The 27,334-nt window shown below is 34.2% G+C and overlaps 1 protein-coding gene across 3 annotated transcripts in view; it reads left to right on the top strand.

Annotated features, from left to right (window-relative positions):
- The window catches only part of LOC145325348 (uncharacterized), a 49,083-nt gene that overhangs the window by 19,684 nt on the left and 2,065 nt on the right, over positions 1 to 27,334 (top strand). For all 3 annotated transcript variants that reach the window (XM_080168351.1, XM_080168366.1, XM_080168358.1), the window contains 2 exons: positions 26,425 to 26,487; positions 27,180 to 27,248. In XM_080168351.1, coding sequence (XP_080024477.1) covers positions 26,425 to 26,487; positions 27,180 to 27,248 — 132 coding nt within the window. The remainder of the gene's footprint in view (positions 1 to 26,424; positions 26,488 to 27,179; positions 27,249 to 27,334) is intronic.

The following is a 27,334-nucleotide window of genomic DNA, read 5'->3' on the forward strand; positions in this document are numbered from 1 at the left end:
AGCTAACGTAGATATGGCAAACAAAATAAAAACAGACGAACAGACTGAAGTTGAAACTATCGCTAGCGGCTGTTTTTACCTGGACAAATTTGATAATGCAGCGTCTGCTAGGGAACAACATAAAGCCGGAAACATTGAGCAGTCATTTTTAGAACCTGATGATGAGTCTGAAAGCAGAATAAAACATAAAAAACATTATTTTAAAAATGAATTATCATTGGAGAATCGTGTAAAAATTGCAAAAACAATATCGTTTTTGAGTTATTTACACGAATACCCAAACCAAAATAAACTTATGACAATTATTATGATTGTGCTCACAGCCATGCTGTTGGGAAATTATCTTGCTCCATATGGGCTATTGACAATAATTTTCCTATATGTCAATATACCCAATGGGAGATATTTCCTGCAACTGCTGGCTGAGAGGACAACCGACATAATTGACATAGACAAATTAGAAACAAATCTGGAAATTAAAACAATTCAAAGCCACCTAGGCGTGCTGGACAAGATCCAAATTCCCGTGGCAATTAATGGCAGCAAAATAATTTTTGAGCTAGACACTGGGGCCGCAGTAAACTGCGTATCAGAAAATATCTTACTAAAAGTGCTGCCTAATTACCACGAGATGGAGCTTTGTTCGGCCTACCGTTTGTCTTCAGTAGAAGGCAAAGCAATAAGCGTCATTGATGCCCGACGCCTAGGGGTCGAGTTTGAAGGGGTGGGAAAAGTGTTCTTGGACTTCCATGTACTTAAAGAAAAGAATATTTGCCTATTAGGACGCCCATTTTTGATCACTTGCAATATAGGCATGCAAGTAAAGGGACAAAAAGTCTACATAGAAATAAACCCTAACAGAAGAAAGGTAAAAAATCCTTTTGCTGTCAACATCAAAAAATTAGAACTAGCAAAGGGAGAAGAAAAATTAATAGAACTGGAAGTCAAAGATAAAGACCCAAAACAAGAACACTTTATCCCACACCTTTCAAACATGTATACTCAAATTAAGATTAAATACAAAATGTATTCAATAACCAGGACAGGGGAAAATAAACTTGCGGTGTACTGTGAAAATGTAGGAGAAAATCCTCTTATAATCAAACCAGGCGGGTTTCTGATCTCTCTCCTGCCTTGCCAACCTGAAAAAGACAAAAATTTAGAATTAAAAGGTTTTAAAGCACCTAAAATGGGTTCAATTAAATCAATCGCTGTCTTGAGAGGAAACAATGGAATTAAAGAGCAGCTTAATAAAATAAAAAAAGGTTCCAATATTCTGTCAAAGACGCGCGATTATCTAATTAAACCCATACTAAATATAATAAAATATATTAAGAATAAAGTAAAAAATATTGTAAATAAATTATTGGATAAAATACCATTTAAAATAGTGCTAAAAAACGTATAAAGCCCCGCTCTAATGTTGATATTTTTAAGAAAGATAAAACATATGTTAACATAGATAAGATTATTAAAATAAATAGTGTAAATACAATACAACCAGAAAATGAATTAAGTCTCGAAGAAATAGCAGATATTTTTGGGGATAATAAAGAGGGAATTGAGTTGACTGCGCCACTACCCCCACCACCATTAACCTTAGAGCAAATATTAGGGAAATTAAGTTACATAGAGGACCAAAATGTAAAACAAAGAGTAGCTAATCTCTTATTAAAATTTGAAAGTGGGGCGTCCCACAACTTCGATATTGGGGAAAGCATTGAAGAAATGGATTTCCCTTGCCCTGAAAATTATGATAAGAATACTAAAATCTATAATCTCTCCCTAACAGATACGCTCCATCTTAGATATTTCATAGACCTGTGTTTAAAAATGGACATTATAGAATGCTCCCCACCCAGCCAGCAGTTTGGGTCACCTGTTTTCCTTACGAGCCGTAAGGATAAACAGGCGCCCCCACGCATAATCATTGACTCTAGGGGGGTAAATGCTAGTATTCCTTACAGCGTATCATCGATCACAATGGATCCGATGAATACGCTAAAAAATCTGCTACCTAAAGTGAGATACGGGACTTTTGTAGATATTAAAAATGCATTTTATAATCTTAAACTATCCCAAAAAGTCCTTGATTCAGGAGTGTCCTGCATTGTGACTAGCTTTGGGTGTTTCCGCTTCAAGAGAGCCATCACCGGCTATGCGGGAACACCCAGCCTTTTGTTGCATTATATATTATCAAATATTCATTTAAATGATTTAAAAATTAATGACATTATAGAATTGTTACTAGTTTGGTTCGATGACCTCTCAATTTTCAGTTGGTATGAAGAGGACATCGAGGACCACCTCGCCAAACTAGAAACTTTTCTATCCCGCCTTAATAGGCTAAATCTAAAATTAAATTTGGACAAATGTACTTTCTGTACAGACTTAAACAAAGATAAAGTAGTTGTACTAGGCTATGAAATAGGCCAGGGACGGATTACCATCCCTGACAAAAAGGTCAAATATATAATGCAACTAAAGGCTCCAAAAACATTAAAAGAACTTCAATCATTTATAGGAAATCTTCAATATTATAGATCACTTTTGCCCCTACCTATCCATGGACATATGAATGCTTTGTTCCCCCAAGTAAGGAATTTTGACTGGAATGAAGAAGCCGATTTTCACTTCAATAAAATCAAAGAAATACTTGCATCTGATAATCTCAGCAATGAATCAGCAAGAAATATAGACTTTCAGATGTTATACACAGACGCCAGCAAGCATGCCATAGGTTCCAGCTTGCTAGGATTTGAAATTAAAGACCTTTTTCAATCCGAGCTGCCTAACTTTATGGACATGCCTGCTGAACTAAAAGCATATTTTAATGACCATGAAGAGATAGGGGTACTTTTTAAAGAATCAGATTATCTAAACTTATTTTATCAGATATCAATCTTCTTAAAACTAGATTTTTCAAATTCATATGAAAATTGGTATAAAATTTTTTCAAATAATTTTACAATGTATTCACAATTAAGCTATCTTTTGGAAGTCACATCTGACGATGTTGTAAGGACTAAACAAGAAATGAATAAAATATTTGTAGAGAAAATAAATCTACTTAGAGCAGGGGCTCTACCGTTGAATAATCCATACGTTCAGACATTCCTATTCTATTCTTTTTCAATGTTTTCAAAGCATAAACTTCGAATAATTTACCTGTCAAGCAAAGACGGATCCATCCTCGAGAACTTGCTCTACCAGCGATTCACCGAATCCTCCAACTCTGAAATTATAATATTTGTTAATAATGACAATTTTTATTATTTGGGAGTAAAAGAAAATATTGAAATAAAACAGAGAAAATACAAAAAGACAGTTCAAAATCTAGACGTCAGTGACAGAGAAGTTTATACGTTCCTCGAAAAAAGCATGAAAAATAATTTAAATGATATTAATGTGAGAGGAAAGATATTAGGGTTTTTTTCAAAAACCGTGGCCCCCAAAGTTATGGAGACCACAGGTATAGTGTACCTAGAGATCCTGGCCATCTACGAGGGACTCACCTTCTTTGAGGTGGAGATCAAAGGTACAAGGACATTAATACTGACAGACAATGTGGCTTGTTATAAGATCCTTAGAAACAAGAAAATTGAGAATCGTAAGAGTAAGCTTGATTACTTGAGCCAAAAAATTCTCTATTGGTTTGGAAAAATGGTTTCCTTTCTATCTATTCGGACAGACGAACAGCTGGCCGATTTTATTAGCCGCTTAATGCCCCATGCTACTGAAAGACTTGACTTTCAGGTGGAGGAAATAAAGCCTGTATATCAAGGGGAAAATTTTGCTATTTTTGATGCAGCACCCATTATACGGGACAAAGAAAACTTTATAAACAAGGACACGGATGTACAAATTTTAGCAGTAACTAGAGGCAAAGCTGACGAAGTTCTTAAGAAATATGAGGAATTAACAACCCGCAATAAAAGGGCAAAAAAGAATAAAACCAAAAAACCTAGTAAAAAGGAATTGCAAGAATCAAAAGCTTTGGCAGAAAAATTACTAGAACAAGTTTTGCCTCCTGTCCCTGCTAAAAATCCATCCGAAGAAAATATTAATGTGCAGCAGGAAAGCACAAGTAAATCTATCCCTGTCCCCGAGACATCAGACAATATGACACATGTTGAAAAGAGTTCAAATAAAATTGATGACCAAAATGTTAATTTTGATTCAGGGGTTAAAGATACAAATTTAGATAAAAATCAACAACTTTTTAATGACCCAATCCCTATAGCAATTGAGGATAATAATCCAATAGATATAGTGCCCGTAGATGAACAATTTATTATTAATGATCCTATTCCAATTTTTCCTGAACAATTTATTATTAATGATCCTATTCCAATTTTTCCTGACGAAGAACAAAAAATAGAAAATCCAATAAATAGTCTTCCAGATAATGAACAAATAAAATTTAATAATATAGATCCCTTGACTCCTGACCCTATTGAACAAAATATTAACACGAGCTCAAACATAAGTTTAAATATTGAAACTACCGAGGATTTAGGGATAAGCATAGATACAAAAAAATCATTTTCTGAAGTCTTATTAAATACACAAAAACATAGTACAGTAGGACATAGTTCAAATAAAGCTATGGCAGATCAAATGGCACATTTTGAACAACAACTTAATAAAAAACCTGACAGGGAAGAAAGGGAAAAAATGAGAAAAGAAATAGTAAATGAATTTCTAAATCAACCCCATGATAATGAACAAAATTTGTCAAATAAAACTGAAAGTCACACCGAATATGAAGAAAGCATAATATTATTACCAAATGCAAATGCCACCTTTGAAAGGCTGCGAATTTTTGAAAAATCTACCTTTATACAATTACAAATAAAAGAAAATTTGTCAAATGACGTCGATCCAACGACATTAAAATATAAACAAAATTTATTAATTCTACCCTACCCTCTTTATGGCTATATGGCTGGAAGCATGCACCGTGATATGGTACATGCAGGGGTGAAAAGGGTTCGTGATAATATAACATCTACATTTTATGTACAGTATAAATCAAAATTGCGGAAAATAATTGAAGCCCATATAGGTTTATGTTGTACATGTATAAAATCCAAAAACAATCACTTAAGATTAAAGAGATTAACCTCAATTAATAGAAATAATAAATTTAGAAATACGGTAGTAGCAATGGACATATTGGAATTTAGTAAGAAATCAAAAATAGATGGAATAAAAGGAATACTGGTTTTTATGGATGTGGCCACCCAGTATATTACATTGCATTATCTACCAGACCTAAACTATGAAGATATTGAGAATGGCATAAGCCAGTACATTCTATTGCATGGACATGTCAAAAATTTTTGGGCCGATAACGGCAAAAACATCAAAAATTCTAAAAGTCATTTATTTTTAAGAAAAATAGGCTCAAGATTTTTAGATAGTGCTGCTTATAAAAGTGCCTCGAGAGGCAATATCGAAAATAGGATTAAAGTAATCCAAAATTTAGTACGAATTGCAAGGGCACATGCCGCAGATATAAAAATTAAAACAGCATTAAGCACAGTAATACATATAGTGAATACAATAAAATTAATAGGAACAAAGCTAAGTCCCTATAACCTCCATTACCTTAGTTTGTATGGTTTTGAAGGTGGAATAGTGCAAAATGATAATTTATTTAGACCTAATTTTTCATTTGACCCCAAATCTCTATCCAAGAGATTTGAGGATTATCAGATTCCTTTTAAGCAATTACATGATGAAACACAAGAATTTATTTTCAACAGACAAGAAAAATTGTTGAAAAAACTTAACAAGAATAGGCATGACCATAACTATAAAGTGGGGCAGTTTTGCGTGCTGCGCCGTGACCATCTAAAAAAGAAATACTACGCAAAAAATAAACCAGTTTTTGATTTAATAGTATGGGTAATACTTCATATAGGAACACCCCTAATTACGATAAAAAATATCTGGAGCACTTCTACAAAGAAAGTGAACCCCACGCAAGTAAAAATACTGCGTGAGGATTTAATAGGCGATTATCAATTACCCAGAAAGGTTGCTAAACACTTTAAGGTGTTGACCTTGCGGGATATCCGAAAATTTAACAAAATAAATAAAGCAAATAGAATACTGAGAAGTATATCAGACGACAAATCTAGTTCTAGAGTAGATTCACTGTCAAGTATTTAATCTTAGCTAAATTAAAGAAAGACAAATATCCTAGTTATATAGTAGCTATTCTCCTTTAATAATTAAAAACCCACCTTTCGTCATTGCGGCCAATTTCGGAAAGCTCAAGCTCGTCGGACTCCAAGGGTAAATCTTGTCCATCAGTTCCTTGTCTTGTAACAGCATCTTGCACCTCGCTGTAAACATCAAGCTCCAGCCACGAGCCGGACAGGCAGATGTCCTGGAGCGAGGTGGGAAGGCTACGGGATCCGATGGGGTACAAATAAGGCAGAGATCTTGAAGTGGGGTTGCGCAACGACAAGGGGATTAAATCCATCTTTTGTTTAGCCACGTTATAACGTCGCTGGTAACCATGCATTTCAGTCCGCAGTCTCAAACATTCTACTCTCAGGCGTTGGGTTTTAGCATTCAAGGTTCTATAGCGAATTTTTAACTCCTCCTCTTCGGTTTTAGATCTCTTCAACAGCTGGCGAACATTCCTCAAGTCACACCAAAGGCTGAGGGAGTTACAAATACAGGTCACCTGAAAATAAAAAATACAATTAATAAAATAAGTGATTAAAAAACACATTTGTTAGAATAAATGTAACATGTGTCATTCAAAAACAATAGACCTAATAAAAAGCAAACAAGTAGTGTCCCCTGATCGCATGAGTATATATTGGGAGCTAGTAAGATTAATTCAACAGTTGGATTCATTGTACAACGCTGTCATACAAGCTAAAATCTGTCATTGCAGAGCTTGTAGGAACTTAAAAAAGAGCGAAGCTACTCAGGAATCAGCAGCACGTCTTTATCGATATATGGAGTTAAACTATCAACGTATGGCACGCCCTTATTTGAGAAGAATCATTCTAAGTTTAGCCGCACAAATTAGGTTAAATTTAGGGCAACAAAACTCTTTAGAGTAGTTAACCAATCCTTCACTTAAATAAGCTACACAAATTATTTTCAGTAAAAAATCAGAAAATAAAGACAATACTTAAACTAAGTGAAAAACAATGATGGTTGTGAATTCACCAGAACTTTTTAGATGCTTCCCTAAGAAAAAACTTATAGAACTAGTACATGATGATATGAAGGCGGAGGATGTGATTGTACTTTGCTATGATTACATCTTCTACTTCAACGCAATGTTCAGGGACTTGAGATGGGTCCAAAGCGCCACCTCCGATGAGATATTTCATGACCAGCTGAGCGATCAAATTCGAAAGAACGGCGAATGGAAAGCCTTCTTAAAGAATTTGATCGCTTGGTTCCGTGATTCTCCTCGGAGTGAAAGGCTGCCTAAAATCTTCCTTGACCATGCAGCCAGCATCGACCATACTATAAACAAATATCACCTAGCCATTAGGGAGTGGGACTCTGCAGTATGGGAGGGACGAGATAAACCCAGCCGTTTTCAGAGAGAGCGACACGAGCTCCCCCATCACGAAGGAAACCGACTCCAAAGCCTCGGCCGCCGTGCTCACCGCAACCAGGATAGACGAGATAGACGTTATCAACACCTTCAAGAACACCGTGCTAACCATTACCAGCACGACACTCGCAACATACTTGGCGAATACCCCAGGGAGCAGCGGCAAAGGCCTAGTGGCCTAGCAGCATGGGGTTTCAGAGCTTGGCCAACTAGTGGCGACCTTCGCCAACAACTTGACAGAGGACGTCGCCGCTGTGCCTCGGTTCAACCAGTGCCACGCTATGACCACGGCCCTAGAAGTCACGACAGCTAAGAAAATTAGCACCCATCAGCTTAGTTGGTAGTCTAGAGTAGCAACATATTTAATCCTTATTCATGATACCTATATTTAACCATATTATCCTTATTTAATCTTATTTAACCATATTAATATTATAATCATTATATGTTAATCTTTATTTAATCAAAATATATTATAATCAATAAGCACAAAATGAGTTAATATGTCGTCTAAAAATAATTATGAAAGATTGATAAACTCTATTTAAAAAAGATAGGGATAAGTTAATTAAAAATTAATTGAAATTTTGATTCTATAATTAATAAAACGAGAAAAATTTATAAAAAGGTTTCTAAGCGACAATAGTAGGTTTTGCCTCAAATTAATTAAAATTGTAACAATAGAATGTGCGGCTGATGCCTAGAAAAGCTTCGCTCCCAGAAAAATAGGATTGTTATTAAAACGAAAACGCAAATTTTTAAAACTTGCTTATTTCCAAAAAATTTAGTTGATAGGTGTATCTTAATTATACGTTAATACTTAAGTAAAACGCTAACTTTAGAAAAGGGACCGATCCAAAAAAGGTTTCTATAAAAATAAAAAAGGTTCTAAACAGAAAAACAACTTTTAAAAATAATTACTACAAAAAATCTATATCGACGAACGAAAAAAGCTAATTTTAGAGAAAGTTTCGCTCCAAAATTATTCTTGTTTGTAAATGAATGAACATCCCTTTTTGTAAGAACTAATAAAGGGTTAAAAAAGTTGACACATGTCAAGTTTGAACATAAAACAGATCCAAAATTATTTAAAATTTAATTCAAACAATGCAAGTTTGAATAAGTACGACGCCATCTTGCTTATTTAAAATCCAACTTGCGAATTTTTGAAACACACTCACACAGCCTAGCCTACTGGTGTGTTTGCGTCACACAACTCAGTTAAGGGGTACGCACACCCTAGCGCCATATAGGCATACACACACACAAGCCAATTAGCAGTAAAGTACATCTCAGAAGGTCACTAAGGCACACACACACCACCCGTGCTATGTAGGCACACACACACACGCAAATACACTTAACCTAGATAAAACATAAACATACAAAATACAATCTTTATTAACAAAAATCAACAAATTAATTTATAATCATATTAATAAAAAATTCTTCGCGTAGGCGTAAATATTCATCAATAATAGGTCTCAGGCGAACGACAACAGTCTCGCGATCGTCACCATAGCTGGGATATTGGGAGAGAAAGACACTATATAAGCGTTCCAAACGTGCATGAAATCCAGTAAGGAAACCTTCCCTAACTCTCATAGGCAATTCAGGATTGTTGAACTTGGTCACACTCTCGTATTTAACTTCATCCAACACTTTATCCAATAAAACCTTAATATGAGTTTGCAAATTATCAAAATTAAGGTCATTTACAAGTAAGGCTTTAGAATTTTCCAGCACATTTTCTGCAAACGACATCTTTCAAACAGAATAAATAAATGATTCAAACACCAAATAACCATTCATTTTTATACCAAAATAACCAGGTGCGTAAAGCTAGAGATACGAGTAAAGCTCACGAGTAAACCTCATTAACCTGCCATTAATCAATTTCTATTGGTTAATAGAATGCTACATATTAATGCGCTGAATTACAGCGGCAAGCCTAACATTAAAATTCTTTCCAATACAAATCTTACAATATAAAATAAATCTAACCTTTTAATAACAATTATTAATAAATTATTACGCCGTTTAAAAACAAATAAAAAATAGTTTTCCACAATTTATTGAAAAATCAATTTGGAAATATTAAGAAAAATATTTCAAAATCAAGGAAAGCTGCCGCTGGTCTTCTCGCAGATCCTGTTGGAAATTGAATCGAATCTTCGACGGATAAACTCAATGTAATCATTCGAATACTCGATAAAATCATCCCCAAAAGTAGCAGGCTTAGTATCATCTGGTGTGAAACGGCTGACCCACTCAAATTCTAGATCCAGCAACTCTCTTCTAAAATTATCGCGATCAGTTTGAGAAGCTAAATCTCCGTATTCGCCGTTTTGTAAACCCACCACAATTTTGGCTATATTTCTAGTGAAATCGCCATAAATAACTTTTAGAGCCTCGCGACTAGCAAATGTAGGCATTTTCGCAATAAGCAACCAAACACAACTGAAATTAAACAAAACAAACCAAGCAAACATCAACTAAAACACAAAGATAAACCAATTCACGCGCAAATTAAACGCGCCAAATAACAAAGGTTAATAGCTACCACACCTGGAAAATAAAAAACACCCCTTTTTAAACCGATTAAAATAATAACTAAACTACACAACAGCTGCAGGCAGCTAAACAATAAAAGAGGCGGCAAAATTATTAAAACAAAACAAAAAATAAAACAAAATAAATAAAATAATTTTCACATTTATTAATGCATATTTGAAACACAAATAATTTGTCTAAACATGAAAAACTTGGAGCTGGTGAAACTCTACATCATCCTCTACAGTTTTCAACTTAGCAAGTTGAACATCTTCAGTTTCTCCTGGCAAAGGCCGACAGAGCAAGACCCTTGCGACTAAAGTCTCTTGAACACCCAATAGTCTAACCACCTCCTGCCTATCAACGGTAGGATCAGAGGTCTCAATCCTCATTTGTAGATATCTATGTGCATTCCTCATGACGCTAGTCAAATCCTCCCAAATTAATCTAACAGTTTCGCTTGCAGCCATTCTTTTAAATATTCGCTAACAAACTAAAAGTAAAACCAAAACCAAAAAACATTAGAACTCTAAGCACACCAGATACGCGCGCGCAAAACTAAATAAACCATCCATAGAACAAAAACAAAATAGATCAGAAATATTTCGAGCATACAAAACAACAAATAAATAAATATTACAAAATTTATTCATAAATTATGACAATAAATTTTATAAAACACTACAAACTGAAACTAAACTACAAATTTAAATTTTAATATTCTTGCCAAAAATCATAAACAGTCTGGCCAGCAAAGCCCATAGCATCCCGGAAAAATCGATCCAATCTTGCAACCTTTTTAAAGATAGGCTTAATTTTTCGAATAAAAGCCCCCTTGGTTTCTCCAAAGATGGGGCGGCTCAAGCTGAAATAGTTGAACAGTACATCCAATTCACGCAAACATTCTTTAGCCAAGATACAGATACCATCACCAGGATATTCCAAATATGCTTCGAACTGCTGCCGAGCACAACCAAACTCGTATTCTCGAATAAAATCCCAATCTTCACAGGCACTCGCATACGCATTTTCATAACAAACATCCGCATCCATGGAATCCTTCTCAGACATTTTTACTCCAAAGTTCAATAAAGAATGATAAAATCATAAAGCACAACTTATATTTATACTTAAAATTGTCAATAACACACATACAGATTACAAACACACACACCGATATCAAAAAAATCAAATAACAAGCAAAAAACTTAAACCTTAGAATAAATAGGTAAAATTAAAATTTTGTCCCAAAAGCGTTAAATTTATAAAACTACTAAATGTGAGTTATAATCCTTATAGCATTAACACACAACAGCAATAGAAAAAATTAGCAAAATTAAAAATAATATTTAATATTGCATCTAAAATGTAATCCTTGCTATAAAACTTGTCAACATTAGCAAAACACATAGATATTAAACCATGATAACCAAATAACATTAATTTCGAATATTAAAATAAAAACAACATTCAGTCACTAAAATAAAACACAAATTATACAACACATCATATTTATTAAAAAGAAAAAACAAACTAATTTATAATCATATTAGCATAAAACTCTTCGCGCAGCTGATAATATCCATCAACAATAGGTCTAATATTAGCAATAAAAGAATCACGATCAACACCAAATACTGGCTGAAGGGTAAGAAATCTCTCATACAGGCTATCCAAACGACCAAAGAATCCAGAGACCCAGAACTCTTCCCTAATTCTTATAGGCAACGTTGGATCATTAAATCTAGTAAAACTAGCATAACGGGCCTCATCTTGAAATCTATCCAAAAGGAAAGTAAAATTCAACTTCAAACTCTCAAAATGGCTATTATTCAGCTCGAAAGCTTCAACTTTCTCCTCCTCTGTTAAAGGCATTTTCAAACAAACAACCACAACTAATAAAACCAAAACAACAGCAAACTATTTTTAAACCAAAAACCCAATCGCATAAAAACAAATCACGTGCACTTAACTCACGAATACACCTCTTAAACCTGTCCTTAAAACGAATTCCTATTGGACAACCAGCCATAACCGAACCTCAGACAAAGAGGAACATAAAATAGCAACAAATTAATATCCACATAAAGCAGCAAATAAAATGAAATAGCAAATCCTATCTATCTTTCTCTCGACTAAATCTATATCACTAATACTCAGTCAGGCAAAATTCTAAAAGTCAGTAAAAAAGCGCTACTAGTCTTGAACAAATAATCACTTATAAGATAGATAGAAAATAATTTTCAACAAATACACCCTCCCTCCCTACATCCCTGGAATTTAAATAATTAAAGGAGATATAAAAGCTACATATATGTCGTCAAAATACCCCTAAAAGGTAATTTTTTTTTGCCACAGGGGGAGAGTATTTGCCATTGCAAATAACATTAAATCTTTTGGTTAATAAAAAATCCTTTAAAGTTTCATTCAAATAAAATAAGGGTAAAAGTATGCATACGGCCTTATTTCCTCAATAAAAGAAAAAAGAGGTCTTTTAGCTCAAATCAAAAAGGGCAACTAGCTTCCAAACTTATAAACAGATAAGAATGGGGCAATAGGTCAAACATAGACCAAAAATAACTTCCCAAAAACTCTAAAATAAAAAGCAGGGAGGAAAGCACCATAGGTTATAAAAACCAAATATACTGAAACTTAAAAAACATAAAAGGTACTCACCACAATAACCAAAAGTAAACACACAACGCCAGCCCCAACCAGCAAGAGTGCTGGGCAAGCGGACCGAAGGCCGCTCACGGGCGCCTCCTTCAAAGCCGGTATAGATTCGGAACAGTTAAACAAGACAGGAGGCGGCGCTGGATGTTGGTAGCGACTAAAAAAAAAAAAAAAAAAAGATAGAATTAATAAATAATACTATTCTTACTCTAACAAATACTTCTAAAAAAGTACAAAAAATAATCATTACCTACAAATAACATTAACTACAGAAGGCTCCAAGCAACGCAAGAAATCTTTATGATAATCCAACGAACGATCATGGAGATCAACACCAATCTCCTCACTACTATCCTCGTCGTAAACGTAGTTGGGATCCATAACAATAACTAATCAAAAACTGTAAGATTTCAGTGTATAATTTCACTGACTAAATAAAAAAAGCAATATATATATCAAAATTCTAATTATTACCTCGCAATCTGCTAAACAGCAGATAAGATAGATGGTAAAATTAGCATACAGCCAAATGGCCAAAGAATACCCCAGGCAGATCTGGGAAAGCAGAAAAATCTGAAAATAACATAAATAAATTAGTAAAGAAATAACAAAAAATATATTAAAAAACTCTTGTTAAATGTCTTTAGATAATAAAACGCTAAAATCGAGATAAATTAGCGGGTTATTGAGAACACTTTATTAAAATAAGTCCGATACTTAAAAAAGTTACTTACCACATAATAGAACAATAAGCTGGGGGAGCGTCCTCCACAACAGCAGCTTCGCGCTCAACAGCGGGGTTGTTCATAGGGGCTTCGATATCTTCAAGCTGATAATCGTCGGCGGCCCCCCCCGGACGTGACCGCAGATGGAACACCTGACCAAACGCCAGGGAAAAACGCCGGGAGAAGGCCTTCAGCTTGTCTTTCGGCAAAACTAAAAATAAATCAAAATTAATAAAACATTACAAATAAAATAAGATAAACCTTTTAAAGATCGGACCAATACTCAATAAATCTATTAATTGATATCATTTTAAAAAAGCAATTATATTATTTTATGTTTCAGCACAGCACATAAATCAGAGATTAAAAGATGGCGCGTGCATATAAAAAGCAAAAAGTTATATGCATAGGGGGAAGTTACTTTCAACGAGTAAGGTCCGAACTTGAAAAGGCAGGTTTTATTTTTCTTTTTCTAACAAATGTACAAATGTTATATTCATCAAACTTACCCCCCAGAAAAAGAGAAATAAAAAGAAATTTCTTTAAATCCTTAAGAAAAGAATTAAACAAAAACACACTAATACTGTTAAATTTAACAGGAAACTCTCTATTTGTCAACCAATGTAAAAATGACCACCACAACCCAGAAAATACAACCGGTTTCGACAACGACAAAACAATATCCTACATACAATGTATGAAAAGACTACTAAGGTTCCTGATTAAAAATCTCAGGAAGAAAGGGATGGAAGTGTCAGAAATGAAGGAAAGAATCGTGATTCTGCCAACCTCCCCAAGATTTATCTATACGTGTTGCCAAGATCCTGACCACCACACACAAGATTTAAAAACAATCCATGATACAGTGTCATCAATGCAATTAACTTTAAAACATTGTTTCACCATAACAAAAGTACCGATAGTCCGAGTGGTGCCATTGCGCCACTGGATCAACTTCATACTAATCAACCTAGACATAGACGAAATATTTTGTGCAGATATGGAATTTTTGAAAAAACTGTGCAAAAGGAACTTCTTGTTCTCTTTCCGAAATTTAGGAGGGAATAAGACCGCTCAAAAAATAATACTGAAATATGTGTTAGACTTGAAAAAAGACAATGGATTACACATCAAATCAGACTACAACAAATTATGGATCGACTACCTGCACTGTCTGATATCACCTGACTATCCGATTAATGCAATTGTAAACAGAAAATTGCGTATTCATTATGATAAATTGAAGTATTAGGACGATTAAAAATGTATGACTTTCAGTGGTTACACAAAAAACTAGACGAAAAACTAAAAAACTTTTTCTACTTTTAGGAAATGATTTTGTTAATCCTATCCCTACTATTTGGGGCTAGTAGTGGTGTGTTACAAGGGGAACAGGTCAGTTTTCTCAAGGAATCTCACTACCTACCAGTAGAAAGATTCCCTTCTTATTACCAAGACGTCATAAAATTCAAAATACAAATTCTAGGGGAAAAAGAGTTTAAAAACATTTTTAGAGATCAAATTCAACATGGCTTTTGGCAAGCTTTTAAATTCATTGCTAGGAGATATTTCTTAAACGATCAACTGAACCATATTGGTATAGGATTACTAGACCTAAAAAATAGTTTGGATAGAATCAAAAATGGCACTATAATATGTCAATTAGCTAACGTGGAGGATCTGATTATAGAATTGTATGACATGATTATTACTAGTAACCCTATAACCACTGAAAGTCCTACTAGAAAAAAGCGTAGTGAACCTAAAAAACCACGTCTTGACCCCGCAATTTCTAATAAACCCCCAGCAATAGAAGACCCAGCATTTCCAGCTTTCACTATGAGACAAATATTGGCGATAATTTTTAATAACGGTTTTGACAATCCACCTACTCAATATAATGATAGACCCAGATCTGAACAACTAAAAATAAGTATATCAGTAAATTATGGAATCGAAAATTTAAGAAGAGAACAATTATTTAGAATAGGAAAACTAGGGAATTTTGATTTAAAAAGATACAAGACCCAAGTACTAAAAAAGAAAGTAAGAAAAGGCATAGCTAAATTGCTAGGAATGGAAGGAATGCCAGACGAAGTGTTTCGCAGATATGTCAGCGACTCAACTTCTGGTTTAATCAACTTTTTGGATTCAAACAATCTTCCATTACTTAGTGCTAATTCAGCTGGCCCTTCTACTTCAAATAATATAAATTCAAATAGTGACAGTCAAGACAACGGGGGTCAAAACATGGATTTAGGAGGACTCAATTATAATTATAATGATTATGACGACCCAAATTATAATCCTGACACAGACTCTGACGCTCAAATGAATTCGAGCTCCGACTCTGAAAGCGATAGCGATGAAATTCACGAAAGTGAACTAGATGAACTAGGGGATGAACAACCCCCTTCATCACCCTCAACAGTAGAACCAACATCTGAATCTTTACCTCCATCACCTCCTCCAACGCTACCTTCAACACAATCTGAATCTACCCCATCAACGGAAACCCCTCCAACTACTGAGGCTAGCTCTAACCCTACGGAAAAATCGAGCACAGCAACAGCAGCAAGTACAGACCCTACAACAAAAACGGAAACCCCTCCAACTACTGAAACTAGCTCTAACCCTACGGAAAAATCGAGCTCAGCAACAGTAGCGAATACTAATCCTACAACAAAAACAGAAGCTCCTATGATTTCTCCCAAACCTGAAGAACCACAGGAAGGTCATAACCATGCAGCCTCCAATGGGGAAGCTCCTCTACCTGGTCATTCTCCACCTGTGAAAGAAGAATCTCATCTACCTGAAAACTCTTCTCCTGTGACAGAAGAATCTCATTTACCTGAAAACTCTTCACCTGTAAAAGAAGAACCTCCTTTACCTGAACACCCTCCATCCATAATACCTGAAGATATCCTAACTAAACCCGACGTAGAATCTTATCTATCCAGAGACATGGAAGATTCCATCTCAAATGCCAATCCTATAAAACCTGAAAACAATCTTAACACGGAAATGGAGGTTGACAATGATGACCCTAACCCAATAAAACCCGAAAATAATCCCGAATCACAAATGGAAGTCAGTGGGGAAAGTAATGCTTCAATAAAACCTTTACCTAAAGAGGAAAATAATAGAAAGGGGCTAAGATGTATACCACTAAATAGGCTGACAGAGGAAATAATGGAGGTGGATCTAACAGAGTGTGATGATCCCAACCACGTAAATATACTACAAACTATTTTTGATCTAAGACAACATCTAGGACAACTTGTTAATCAAGCAGCTAGTAAAGATAGCGAAATAACAAGGTTAAAAGATCATATAGAAGATTTAGAAAACATCATTAAACTAGAAACACAGGAAAGAACCAGGCTAGAAAATCTACAACGAGATTGTTCAGCAAGCTTAGCACATTTATCTACAACATATCAGGACTTAGGTCGAAGGTATGATGACCTAGAAACGCAAAATCATGCCTTATTTGGAAGTAAATTAACACTAGAAAGTAGAGTAACAGCTGAAAAAACAAGAGCTGACACAGCGGAAGGAAGATGGGCAGAATTAAATGAATTATACGAACAAATAACGGCTGAAAAATTAAGTACTGATTTAAGTCTCAATGAACTTAAAAGTACTGTAACATCACTAACAATAGACAACAAACAGGTTAACAACGATAAAGAATTACTAACAATAAGGTTAGAGAATTGCGAAAAAAGGACAAATACTCTAGAAAAGAATCTCCAAGAATTAAATCAAAATATATTTGCTTTGCAAAAAGAAATAAATAGACTAGAATTAGAAAGAAATAAAGCCATTAACGAAAAAACTACAGTTCAAAATCAATTAGATACCTTAATATTCCAAAAAGATAGGTTTAAAGATGATAAGGTAAACTGGCTAAATAAAGAAATAAAAGAAATAGAAATAAAAAGGGGTTCTTTAGAAAATAAATTGGAAGATTGCCAAAAAACTATCAAAGACCTAACACTAGAAAAAGAAAATGCTCAAAAAGACTATGGGAGAAACATCTTACAAATTAGAGAGAAATTGTCACGAGAGATTTCAGAATTAAAAGAACAACTTCAATCTGCTACTTCATACATCAATGAAGGGATTGAAACGGAAAAAATTCTGCAAAATGACAAAGCGGTGGCAAAAAATAAAGAACTAAAACTTGTTGCTGAAAAAATCACATTACAAAATAATATAATCTCCATTGACTCAATGTTAAAATCAAAAACATTAAAAAACCGCTATCTTAGAGGCCTATTCAAGAGAACTATGGGGAAAAATAGGGATTTAAAAAAGCAAAATCGTATTCTAAAACGACAAATACTTGAAGGCAATAATTTACCAATCAACGCACCAAAAGTGGAAAATGAAACTCCCCCATCTTCTGAAAATCCTGCAACACCGGCAGGATCAAGCTCCGAAGCACCTCCAGCTAACAATGGAGGACAATCAGAACCGAACACCGCACCTCCTGGTAATAGTGAAGCACCTCCAACAAACAGTGAAACACCTCCAGTCAATGCTGGATCATCCCAAGAAAATAACAATGGAGGACAAAATAATAACAATGGAGGACAAAATAATAACAATGGAGGACAAAATAATAATAATGGAGATCAAAATAATAACGATAGGTCAGAACAATCTGAAAAAGGAGACAGTGGCGAAGGTGATGACGAATCTGATTATCCAGACTTCAGAACATCCGAAGAAGTCCTGTCTCAAATTAATCTAGCTTACGGTGAAATTAAAAAGATCAAAAACTTAGTACAAACTCCTGAAACTAGACAAAGATTAATAAGATTGGAAACAAAATATGACACTTTAACTGAAATTTTAGCAAGCTTAGCACGAGATAGCGAAAAAATTCAGAATACTCTAGAATCTATACCAAATAGTGGACTCACACCACTCTATTCCAAAATCAACTTTAGAAAAACCTTAAAGCTACAGGAATTTGACTTAGGCCTCAGAATACAAAAAATCTATGACATCTTAAAAGGAACCAAAACACCTTTGAGACAAAGAATATACCGCCGTATCATGGAAGAAATAGACCTAATATCAAATTATCTAATTAATATTATCCCATTGGGGGATCAACCTAAAGTGATTGATCCCACCTTACTACGAGAATGCGTGGATTTAGTAGCTGCTGATAAACCTATAGTAAGCATGTTGTACCATGATGATTATTTATGGGCCTTTAATACTGATAAACATTATGGATACAAATACAAATCGATGTGGTTTGGTGGTGTGCCACAATGGGCTTTGCGAGAAAGGACGATTTTTTCATCTACCTTTCCCCCAGAGCTCCTTTGTGACAAGACACTAATCCATCATCACTCTGTATATTGCTTAGGAAGACATATAAGAGTAGAGGACAACAAATGCATAAAGGACACAATGAAAAGTTGCGATTATACTTTTACATTCTCAGCAGACGCACACACAGAATTAATAGAGGACCTAACTTATGCCTGCAACACTACCTGTGAAATTTACCAACACGAAGGAAATCCTATCGCCAGCTTTCTTATGACGCCGGACATTATTAACAAATATTTTGGAAAAACCGGATCTTTCAATGATATCTTAGGGGTAATTTACGATTTTATAGTGCAACACTGGTGGGCAATTTTCGTTTGGGTTTCCTTTGGAGGTTTTAACGTGCTCATAGTCATTGTTACATGTTTTAGTAATTATTTCATTAGTAACGAAGGAGAATTCAGATGGTTCCCTTGCACAAAAAATGACGCAAAAAATTTAGCAAAATGTTGTTGTTGCAAAGAACAAGAAATTAGACATACTGAATATGAGCTCGTTAACCTCCAAGGGCCAGCCGTTTGAAGGGTCGGCCACCAGTGTACATTAAAAAATTCTTCTAACAAAATAGATAAAATCCTCTAAAATCTTAATTAATATCATTAAGAGATCCAGGTTTATATAGAAAAAACATACATCCAATTACCTTAATACTAATTTTATTTTTAGGTACCTATATATATATATTTTTAGACCGACAAACTAGGAAAATTGTACAACATCCACGCAGTACCAGAAATTACCAGGGTAACCAAAAAACCATTAAAATTCTAAAAAAGACCAAAAGACAATAACTAGACATTTAAAACGCAAATGACTACTTTACAAAAACTACGGCACACAAATTTTAACATTATTATGTCACAAAGTCAAATTTTGCTTAATTATAAAAACATATAAAAAAACCTCCATATTGTTCTAAAAAATGTAAAGAATAATTCAAAATCAAATTAAATCAGTTACAATTAAGACTTGAGGCTGGACACATCTATCTGGAATTATGCTTGGCTTTTATTGATTATAATTCGAATAGAAATAGTTTTGTAAAAGAACAATTTTTAAGGTAAACCACAGTTTTTCCATTAAGAAATAATTTTAATAAGTCATACGTGATAAATTACCACCTGATGCCTCAAAAACCAATGCTTATTTCTCCATTTTTAACTAAATTTTTAAACAATTTTGATACACTCCAATCACTAATTAATAATTTTCCTGCTCTTAATCAAAAAAGGCTACATTAATCCGGGATAAAGGAAAGGATACAGAATCTTTAATGATTTTTTAAATATTTTTAGAATGAACAATCAGAGTGTGCATTTCCTAAAGACGAGAAGTTATTAGCTGCGGCTGCAAAGTCCCGCAAATACAGCGTCACCGCTCAGGGTGGTTCTACCACCTGTATTTGTCAGGGCACTCCCGCCTATCCCAGCCACGCTCAGGTGGACAATTGAGAGGATTGACAATGGCTGATAACTTTTCAGGAACGACAGCTCCAATTGAGGGGGTAAATAATCATGTTGGACAATCTGAAACCTATCCCGAGGGACAATACCAATCTGTCCTAACCGAAGCCTTAAGGAAGCTGATGTTATCAGCTGAACATATAGATTTCCCATCCGGAGAACTAATGCAATTGGTTGAGAGGAATTTGACCGTTTATACCCCAAAATACAAACGTCCAATTACCCCAGCTGAAATGTTAACTATGAGTCCTAATCAATGGATGGGAGGGGAAGTAATATTTGCTTTTCTATTGGAAGAACTTGGTCATCTTGAAAATGTCTCTATTCTACATACCTACTTTGGCGAATTTCTAAAAAGCAACAGCCGAGAGGAACTAAACCAAATATATGACGGACAACTAAATACCATGTTAAATAGAGAAGTAGTCCTAATTCCCCTTCACCTAAGGGGAAACCACTGGGCTCTCGTCGTAGTTTATAAATCAAGCAATCAAATAGCATACTATGACTCGCTCCTTCAATGGGACTTAGCAGATCATAGAAAAAGTATTGTTGAAAGTCTGCAAAAATTACACAACATTTTTGTAGAAGAAAGAATTCTAAACACGCCTGTAACCGTTAGTATCGTCAACGATGCGCCACAACAAACAAATCTAAATGAATGTGGCCTTTACGTCTGTAAAACGGCGGTTGCCTTGATCAGGGGAGAACCACTCAACTTTGGCGGTCAAGACCTAAACTACTATCGAAAAACCATAGTCAAAAGCGTTCTTGGCATTGACTGCAAAGATGCCCCGGCAAATTCTGCGAATACGCTAGAACCATCATCACCAAGCCTGGAAGAAACCATAGAAACGGAATTAAACCTTACCTTTCAGGATCTCCCTGACTATAGCGACATGTTAGAGGACCTCTTTGCTGAAATAGACAAGGACATAGCTAATGCCCCTCAACCAACTCAACAGATAAACCAACCAAGCATGGCGTGTACAATGGACCAACCAACCCCTATGGACAGCGTTAGCCAACTACCTGTAACAGCCGCGGAAGTTGAAGATCCTTTCCAACTATGGGATAAAAAATACCAAGAACAACTAAAATATCTTAAAACAACCGAGATCCCCTATCTAGACTTTAACCGAGACAATGTTTTGTGTACACATAACTGGTTAGGAAGCTACAAAGATTGCAGAAAAATGTCAGAAGTTGCCCTAATACTAAGACAACAATATAATGTATTTGGGGAACATAAATGGACCTTCTTGGCAAATGAAGCCAGACGGGACGGGCGTTTCATCATAAATTGGTTTCTAAAAATCCCTGTGTACGACATAGAAATTGGGCCTATGTCTTTTCTACCAGGAAACCGAAAAACTGTATGCAGAACGATAAGAATTATAAAAAACCTCAACAGGCACCAACTGGACTTGGCTACACAACAAATGATAGACAAAAAACTCAATATGTTCCACAATAATCCCGACTACCACAAGAAAAAAATACACGAGACCAGGAAGATTCCAACAAAAAGGACCGTCAAACGACTACAAAATTAAATGTAATGAAAATCTACCACTGGAAACAAAAACGCAAAAAAGGATTTTATTCTTACTCAAAAAACCCAAAACAAATTTTTACCCAAAAAACCCCAAGCAAAATTCATTTTTAATCAAAACCCAAAACAAAATTTATTTCTTACTCAATAATCCAAAGCAAAATTTCCTACTTTTAAAAGGGAAAATTTTATAAAATTTTAAAAATTAAGGTAACACGAAAAAGCTAATGCTGGCTAAAAAACCACAAAAACCTAAAGTTAAAAAAGGGAAAAAACTACTCTATAATTAAGTTGTCTAAAATAATAAAATACGATAATATATATAATATATTCGGGGAAATATCTGATCAATAATACCTTTCTGTCACTGCTAGCTGCTCTTATGTGAATAATATAAGTGGAAAAGGGTGACATTGATCAGACGGTTCCTTTGACCAATAATTTAAAATATGGTAAACTGATTGAAAAATACACAAATAAAAGAGGCTAAATTGTTTGAGTATTTTACTTTCAGCAAATAAAGTAGTAAAATTAAAATATATTAAAAAATCGGTCAAAATCGAATAAAACGAACTATGCACTTACGGAATTTCGCAGAAAGGAGGACGATCAGCAGAGAGATAAGAGTCAAAGTGGCAATCAACACGTCTCCGGACACGGGATCAGCAGGGCTGATCATGTCAAGCCCGGCCTTCTCTAACTGATACAACGTATTCTGAAAAAAGGAAAATCATTTACTTATCAAAAAAGAATAATTAAAACAGAATAAAATAAATAAAATATAAAATTCAAACACAAAACAACTGTTATGCGATAAGTGTAATACAGGGATGTTTGAAATTTTATATGACTATGAAAATGAAAAAAGTTTCTTTAAAAAATAAGTATAAAATTTAGTCCGAAAAAGATATTTATCTACCGCCATAGGGAGACTAAATATTATACAATTCTAAATTAAGGAATAGAGAATTTTTAAGAAAACTGATATAAATGATTTACGTTGAAACTAAGCGATAATGACCGAAAATATTGTAATTAAAGTAATATTGTAATTAATGTAGTAACATTTTATGTTTATTAAAATCAGCAAATAAAAGAAGAAAGCTAAACCAAAAACAGAAGCTGATCCTAATAAATACAAAATTATTAATATTAAGGGAATACATTATTGTGATTGAAATATTCATTTGATAAAACATTATCTATTATAGTAAAAAAGTCTCCATAGAAAGAACAGGATTAAGGATCAGTGCCGGAACAATAAAAAAGGTATATTTACCTGCAGAAACAACCGGTCCTCCTCCTTATCCCTGCCTGGCTGACCTAACATCTCTACCAGCTTACCGCCGGTATAGATGTTTAGGGCATTAAACTGTTGCATGGTGAGATTATACTCGGCCAGGACCGAGTATAACCTCCCCATGGCAACTTCGTTTAACATAATGCCTGACAAAAATAAGTTCGCACAAATCAAGGAAATGAGGTCGCGGAAAATAATCGAAAAATTCTGAAAAATAAGAATCACTTTTAATAATATCAACATGAAGAATTGATTCCTCATTCGACAAGACAAAAAACTTATCACCGAAGGCTAATTCGAAGGGAAAATATATTGAAATTATCACCTAGCCTTTATTTATGCATTTACACATGCTTTTTTCATATTTTTAACCTAAAAAAGGTGAATTTTCACTGTATTTTTCCCTTTCTACAAAATAAAAAATTTCAGCGTGCCGCCACCTTAAAGTAAACTAAAACCGGCATGGTTATTCAATATGGCGTACTCTGGAGTGTACGCGGCATTCGCGAAATATGTGAGATAAGACGACATTTAGCCATCGGTATAAGTATTTTTGGTCTCTTTATATTTATGAAATAAAAACCTTAACAATATCGTAAATATAGTATTTAGTAATTTTTCTTTGTACAAAAAACACAAAAAAATCATTAAAATAATAAACGAAAGATGTCCTATGATTTAAAACACCTCAAAAACCAAGGCTGTATGAAACACGGGTCATCCTTAGCCTCTTGAAACGTGTTATAATCGAGCTTTTCTTTTTGAGGGGGGTACATGGTTCGTCCTTTTCCCCTAAACCGATTCTATGAATAACTTGTAGAGTAGCTTTGCTGGGGAAAAATCCAACCCATACCTTAAATTATGTATTTATTCTAATGAAAATAAAAGACTATAAAATATTATCAAAATTAGACAAATTTAAAACAATTTAATATAATATTTAAGTAAAAAAGCACGTATAAAGACCTATTTATTAAAATGGGGAAATAAGATCTATAAAACGAAGACCCTAAAAGGTAAAGTGAGAGACAATACCCCTTTTAATAGAATGGTCATAGTACAGCTAAAAAATTATTAGCAAAAATTATCAGTATAAATTAACATTAGTAAAACAACACAAGAATCATAAAATTAGAGGTTTCGAGATAAACAAACTAAATTAAAAGAATGAAAATTTGTAAAATTAAAGATGACATTGAAAAAACATTATTAAAAAAAAAAACTAATTTGAAACCAATAGTTTAATGTATTCTTGATGTAAAATAAAATAAAATGTGATCTTACTAATTTATGAAATGCTTATTGTAATTTAGTTGAGATATGCACACACTTTTAAAATGCAAAATCTTAATAATCAGGTCGCCAATTTCCCTAAAACATAAAAATCAACACAAAAATAAAAGTCATCCTTTTTGTCTCTCTTTTTCCTAAGGCTTCAGGGCCTATAAAAGTAAACCTGGAAAAGAGAAACAGTGAGTCGTGATACGGAATTACTATATTACACATACTCTTTAAAAAATTCTAAAATTTAAGGGAAGACTCCCTTCTCTTTCTTTGGAATTTTCTTGAGGGTCTTGGCGGCTCAAACTTAGGATTTTCATTTAAAACACACCTAAAAAATAAAAAGTTTTGTTAGATAAATTCATAAATACTTTGTTAAATAAATTGTAGAATATCATTTGATGTTGGTCAATTGAGATATATTTAAGGATAAGGCCTTCTTAGGGCCTAAAAGCTTAGGCATCCGAACGGATAGTTATCTCCAAGTTTTTGTTCTGAAGAGAACTCCTATAGCTTGGTGCCCTGCACCATTAAATTGCAAGTTACTACGGGACTAAATAGGAATAACAAAGGGAAAGCACGGTGGTGGCCCCGCCACTACGGTTGATGATAGCTCATTATCTGAAGGCCGATACTAACAAACCGGATCTTCCCTCAAGCTTCTGAAGTCCAAAAAGGTTGGAGATCGTTATCTATTCGGACAATTTAACATTTTCGAATAAGAACTCTGAATAAGTTCACGTCTTAAAGGTAGTTTTATTTTGCTAATACTCTGGAAGATCGGTTCGGAGCTAGCCTAGTGATTTTCTTACCTGACAAAGGTACCTAACAAAGAACTACACGCCTCACGGGGATACAGGCAGCAGGACGGAATATTGTAGTCATGTTCGCATGACTCTAGTAACCACAATAGATACTTCCAGTTTAAAAGTGTTGGCAAAGTTAGATACCTAGGAATAAAAAGTTCTCAGATTAAATAGCAATATAAAGTTATCAGTAATATTTTGATACCATTTTCGGATTAGGGCTTCTAAACAAAAGATTATCTCTTAAGCGAACTTGGATTTAGGATCGGTGTAATATAATATCACCATTCTAAGGTTAGATATACTCGCCGAACAGAGATTAATGCGTCACTGATCTGGAAAGGAGACATTGGTGAGAGATTGTAGTCCTGTGATAAAGGATTACATTTGTCCCTAGAACCCGGAGGTGACCCAAATATGCAATAATTCACACGAAACATTTATGAAAAAATGTTTTTGATGCCTTTTTTTTGCATGACTGATAGACTGAAGGACAAAGTAAATTATATACTTGATATTCATTGATACAAAGAATCTTTAGAATTCTATCTTTAATAGTAGCCGAGAAAATCGCATTTCCTTCATAGCCTTATGGAAGAACTGATAGACAGGCAATTATAGAGTAGCTTCGCTACTAAAAATACTATGAACTTTGGCTTTTACTTACAAAGTGGGGAAGGTTTACCAAAAGTGGGGAGGGAAAAACAAATGAAATATAAAAAGAAAAAAGAAAAAAATAGAAAAGGTATATTGTTGGAAGAAGTATTTTTAATTTTTCTCCATCTTTGGAAGACTATTTTACTTTTATGTAGGACTTTGGTTTGAGCATTACAGAAAGACAAATATACAAGAAATAGTATAGATGTTTAATACCGACTACCCCAAGTGGTGAAAACCATTTTTGTTTTATAGCTTTCTGTTCTTTTTGAGGGAGTCAGCTGTGTTTATATTTCCGACGCTATTAGTTGATTTCAAATATAACCAATACAAAACAGAGGATCCTTAACTTGTGGGTAGAGTTACATAGAGCTCATGCCCCCTCTATTCTTTAACTTTAATAATATACCTATAGTCAGAATGCATTCTAATGTAATTTAAAATTTGTTATAGAATGGAAGAAATGTAACACAGGATATGAATACGATGGAATTTATACTTGTCAGTGCCTTCCAGGTATACTTTAAAAATTACAAATAGCTTGGACTTTAGGTCCTCTGCCTCAATCCAAATCAAAACACACGATTCCACTGACTATTTAAAAAAATCGTCGCAGCTTTTCTAGCCATCTAAAATATTTATTTGTCCGACTGTCTTTTACATTTTATATTCTATCGACAATCAGATTTTTACAATGTTTTTTTTATACATAGATAAATAAACGGAATTTGAAATCACTGAAAATCTAGTGTACAAGTCACCTAGTCCGGCTGTTTGTCCAATTTTGGAGATGGATAATTTGTCTAGAGAATTCCATGACCAATACGATCAACTAACTTTGTCTGTCCATCTGTTTTGCTGTCCTAATATAATCCTAGTCCTAATCCTGTAACACTTCCTTGCAATTTAAAAAGCGTAGCTACTTTTTGTATGATATATTTAGCCTATTCATCTGATTTTTGGAACATTGACTCCTTGGACATCAAGTTACAATATTTAAGCAAAGAATCTCTATAATTAAGACCTAAAATTGTAATTAGTCCTTGAACAGAATACTTTATTTACGCAATTTTGTGTATGCCTTTAAATTAATATTTCGCCCATAAGTTTTGACACTCTACAAGTGTACGTTTTCGTTTGTAATACCGTTTGATTTCAGAGCTTCTTTTTTATGGAAGTTGTCATCCTAGATTGTATTAATATTTCAGGTCAAGTAATAAACCGAGCTTCTCTGGGACTAATTGTTACTCTTGTTGTTGTCGTAGTTGTTCTTTTCGGTGAGAAATTTTATTAATTTATTCTATATAATAAAGTATTTAGTTGTATGTATGTGTGTCCGTTAAGATCTCATAAACGACTTAAA

Source organism: Acartia tonsa, chromosome 1 (assembly GCF_053477335.1).
Source record: "Acartia tonsa isolate MP-2025a chromosome 1, ASM5347733v1, whole genome shotgun sequence".
NCBI lineage: Eukaryota > Metazoa > Arthropoda > Copepoda > Calanoida > Acartiidae > Acartia > Acartia tonsa.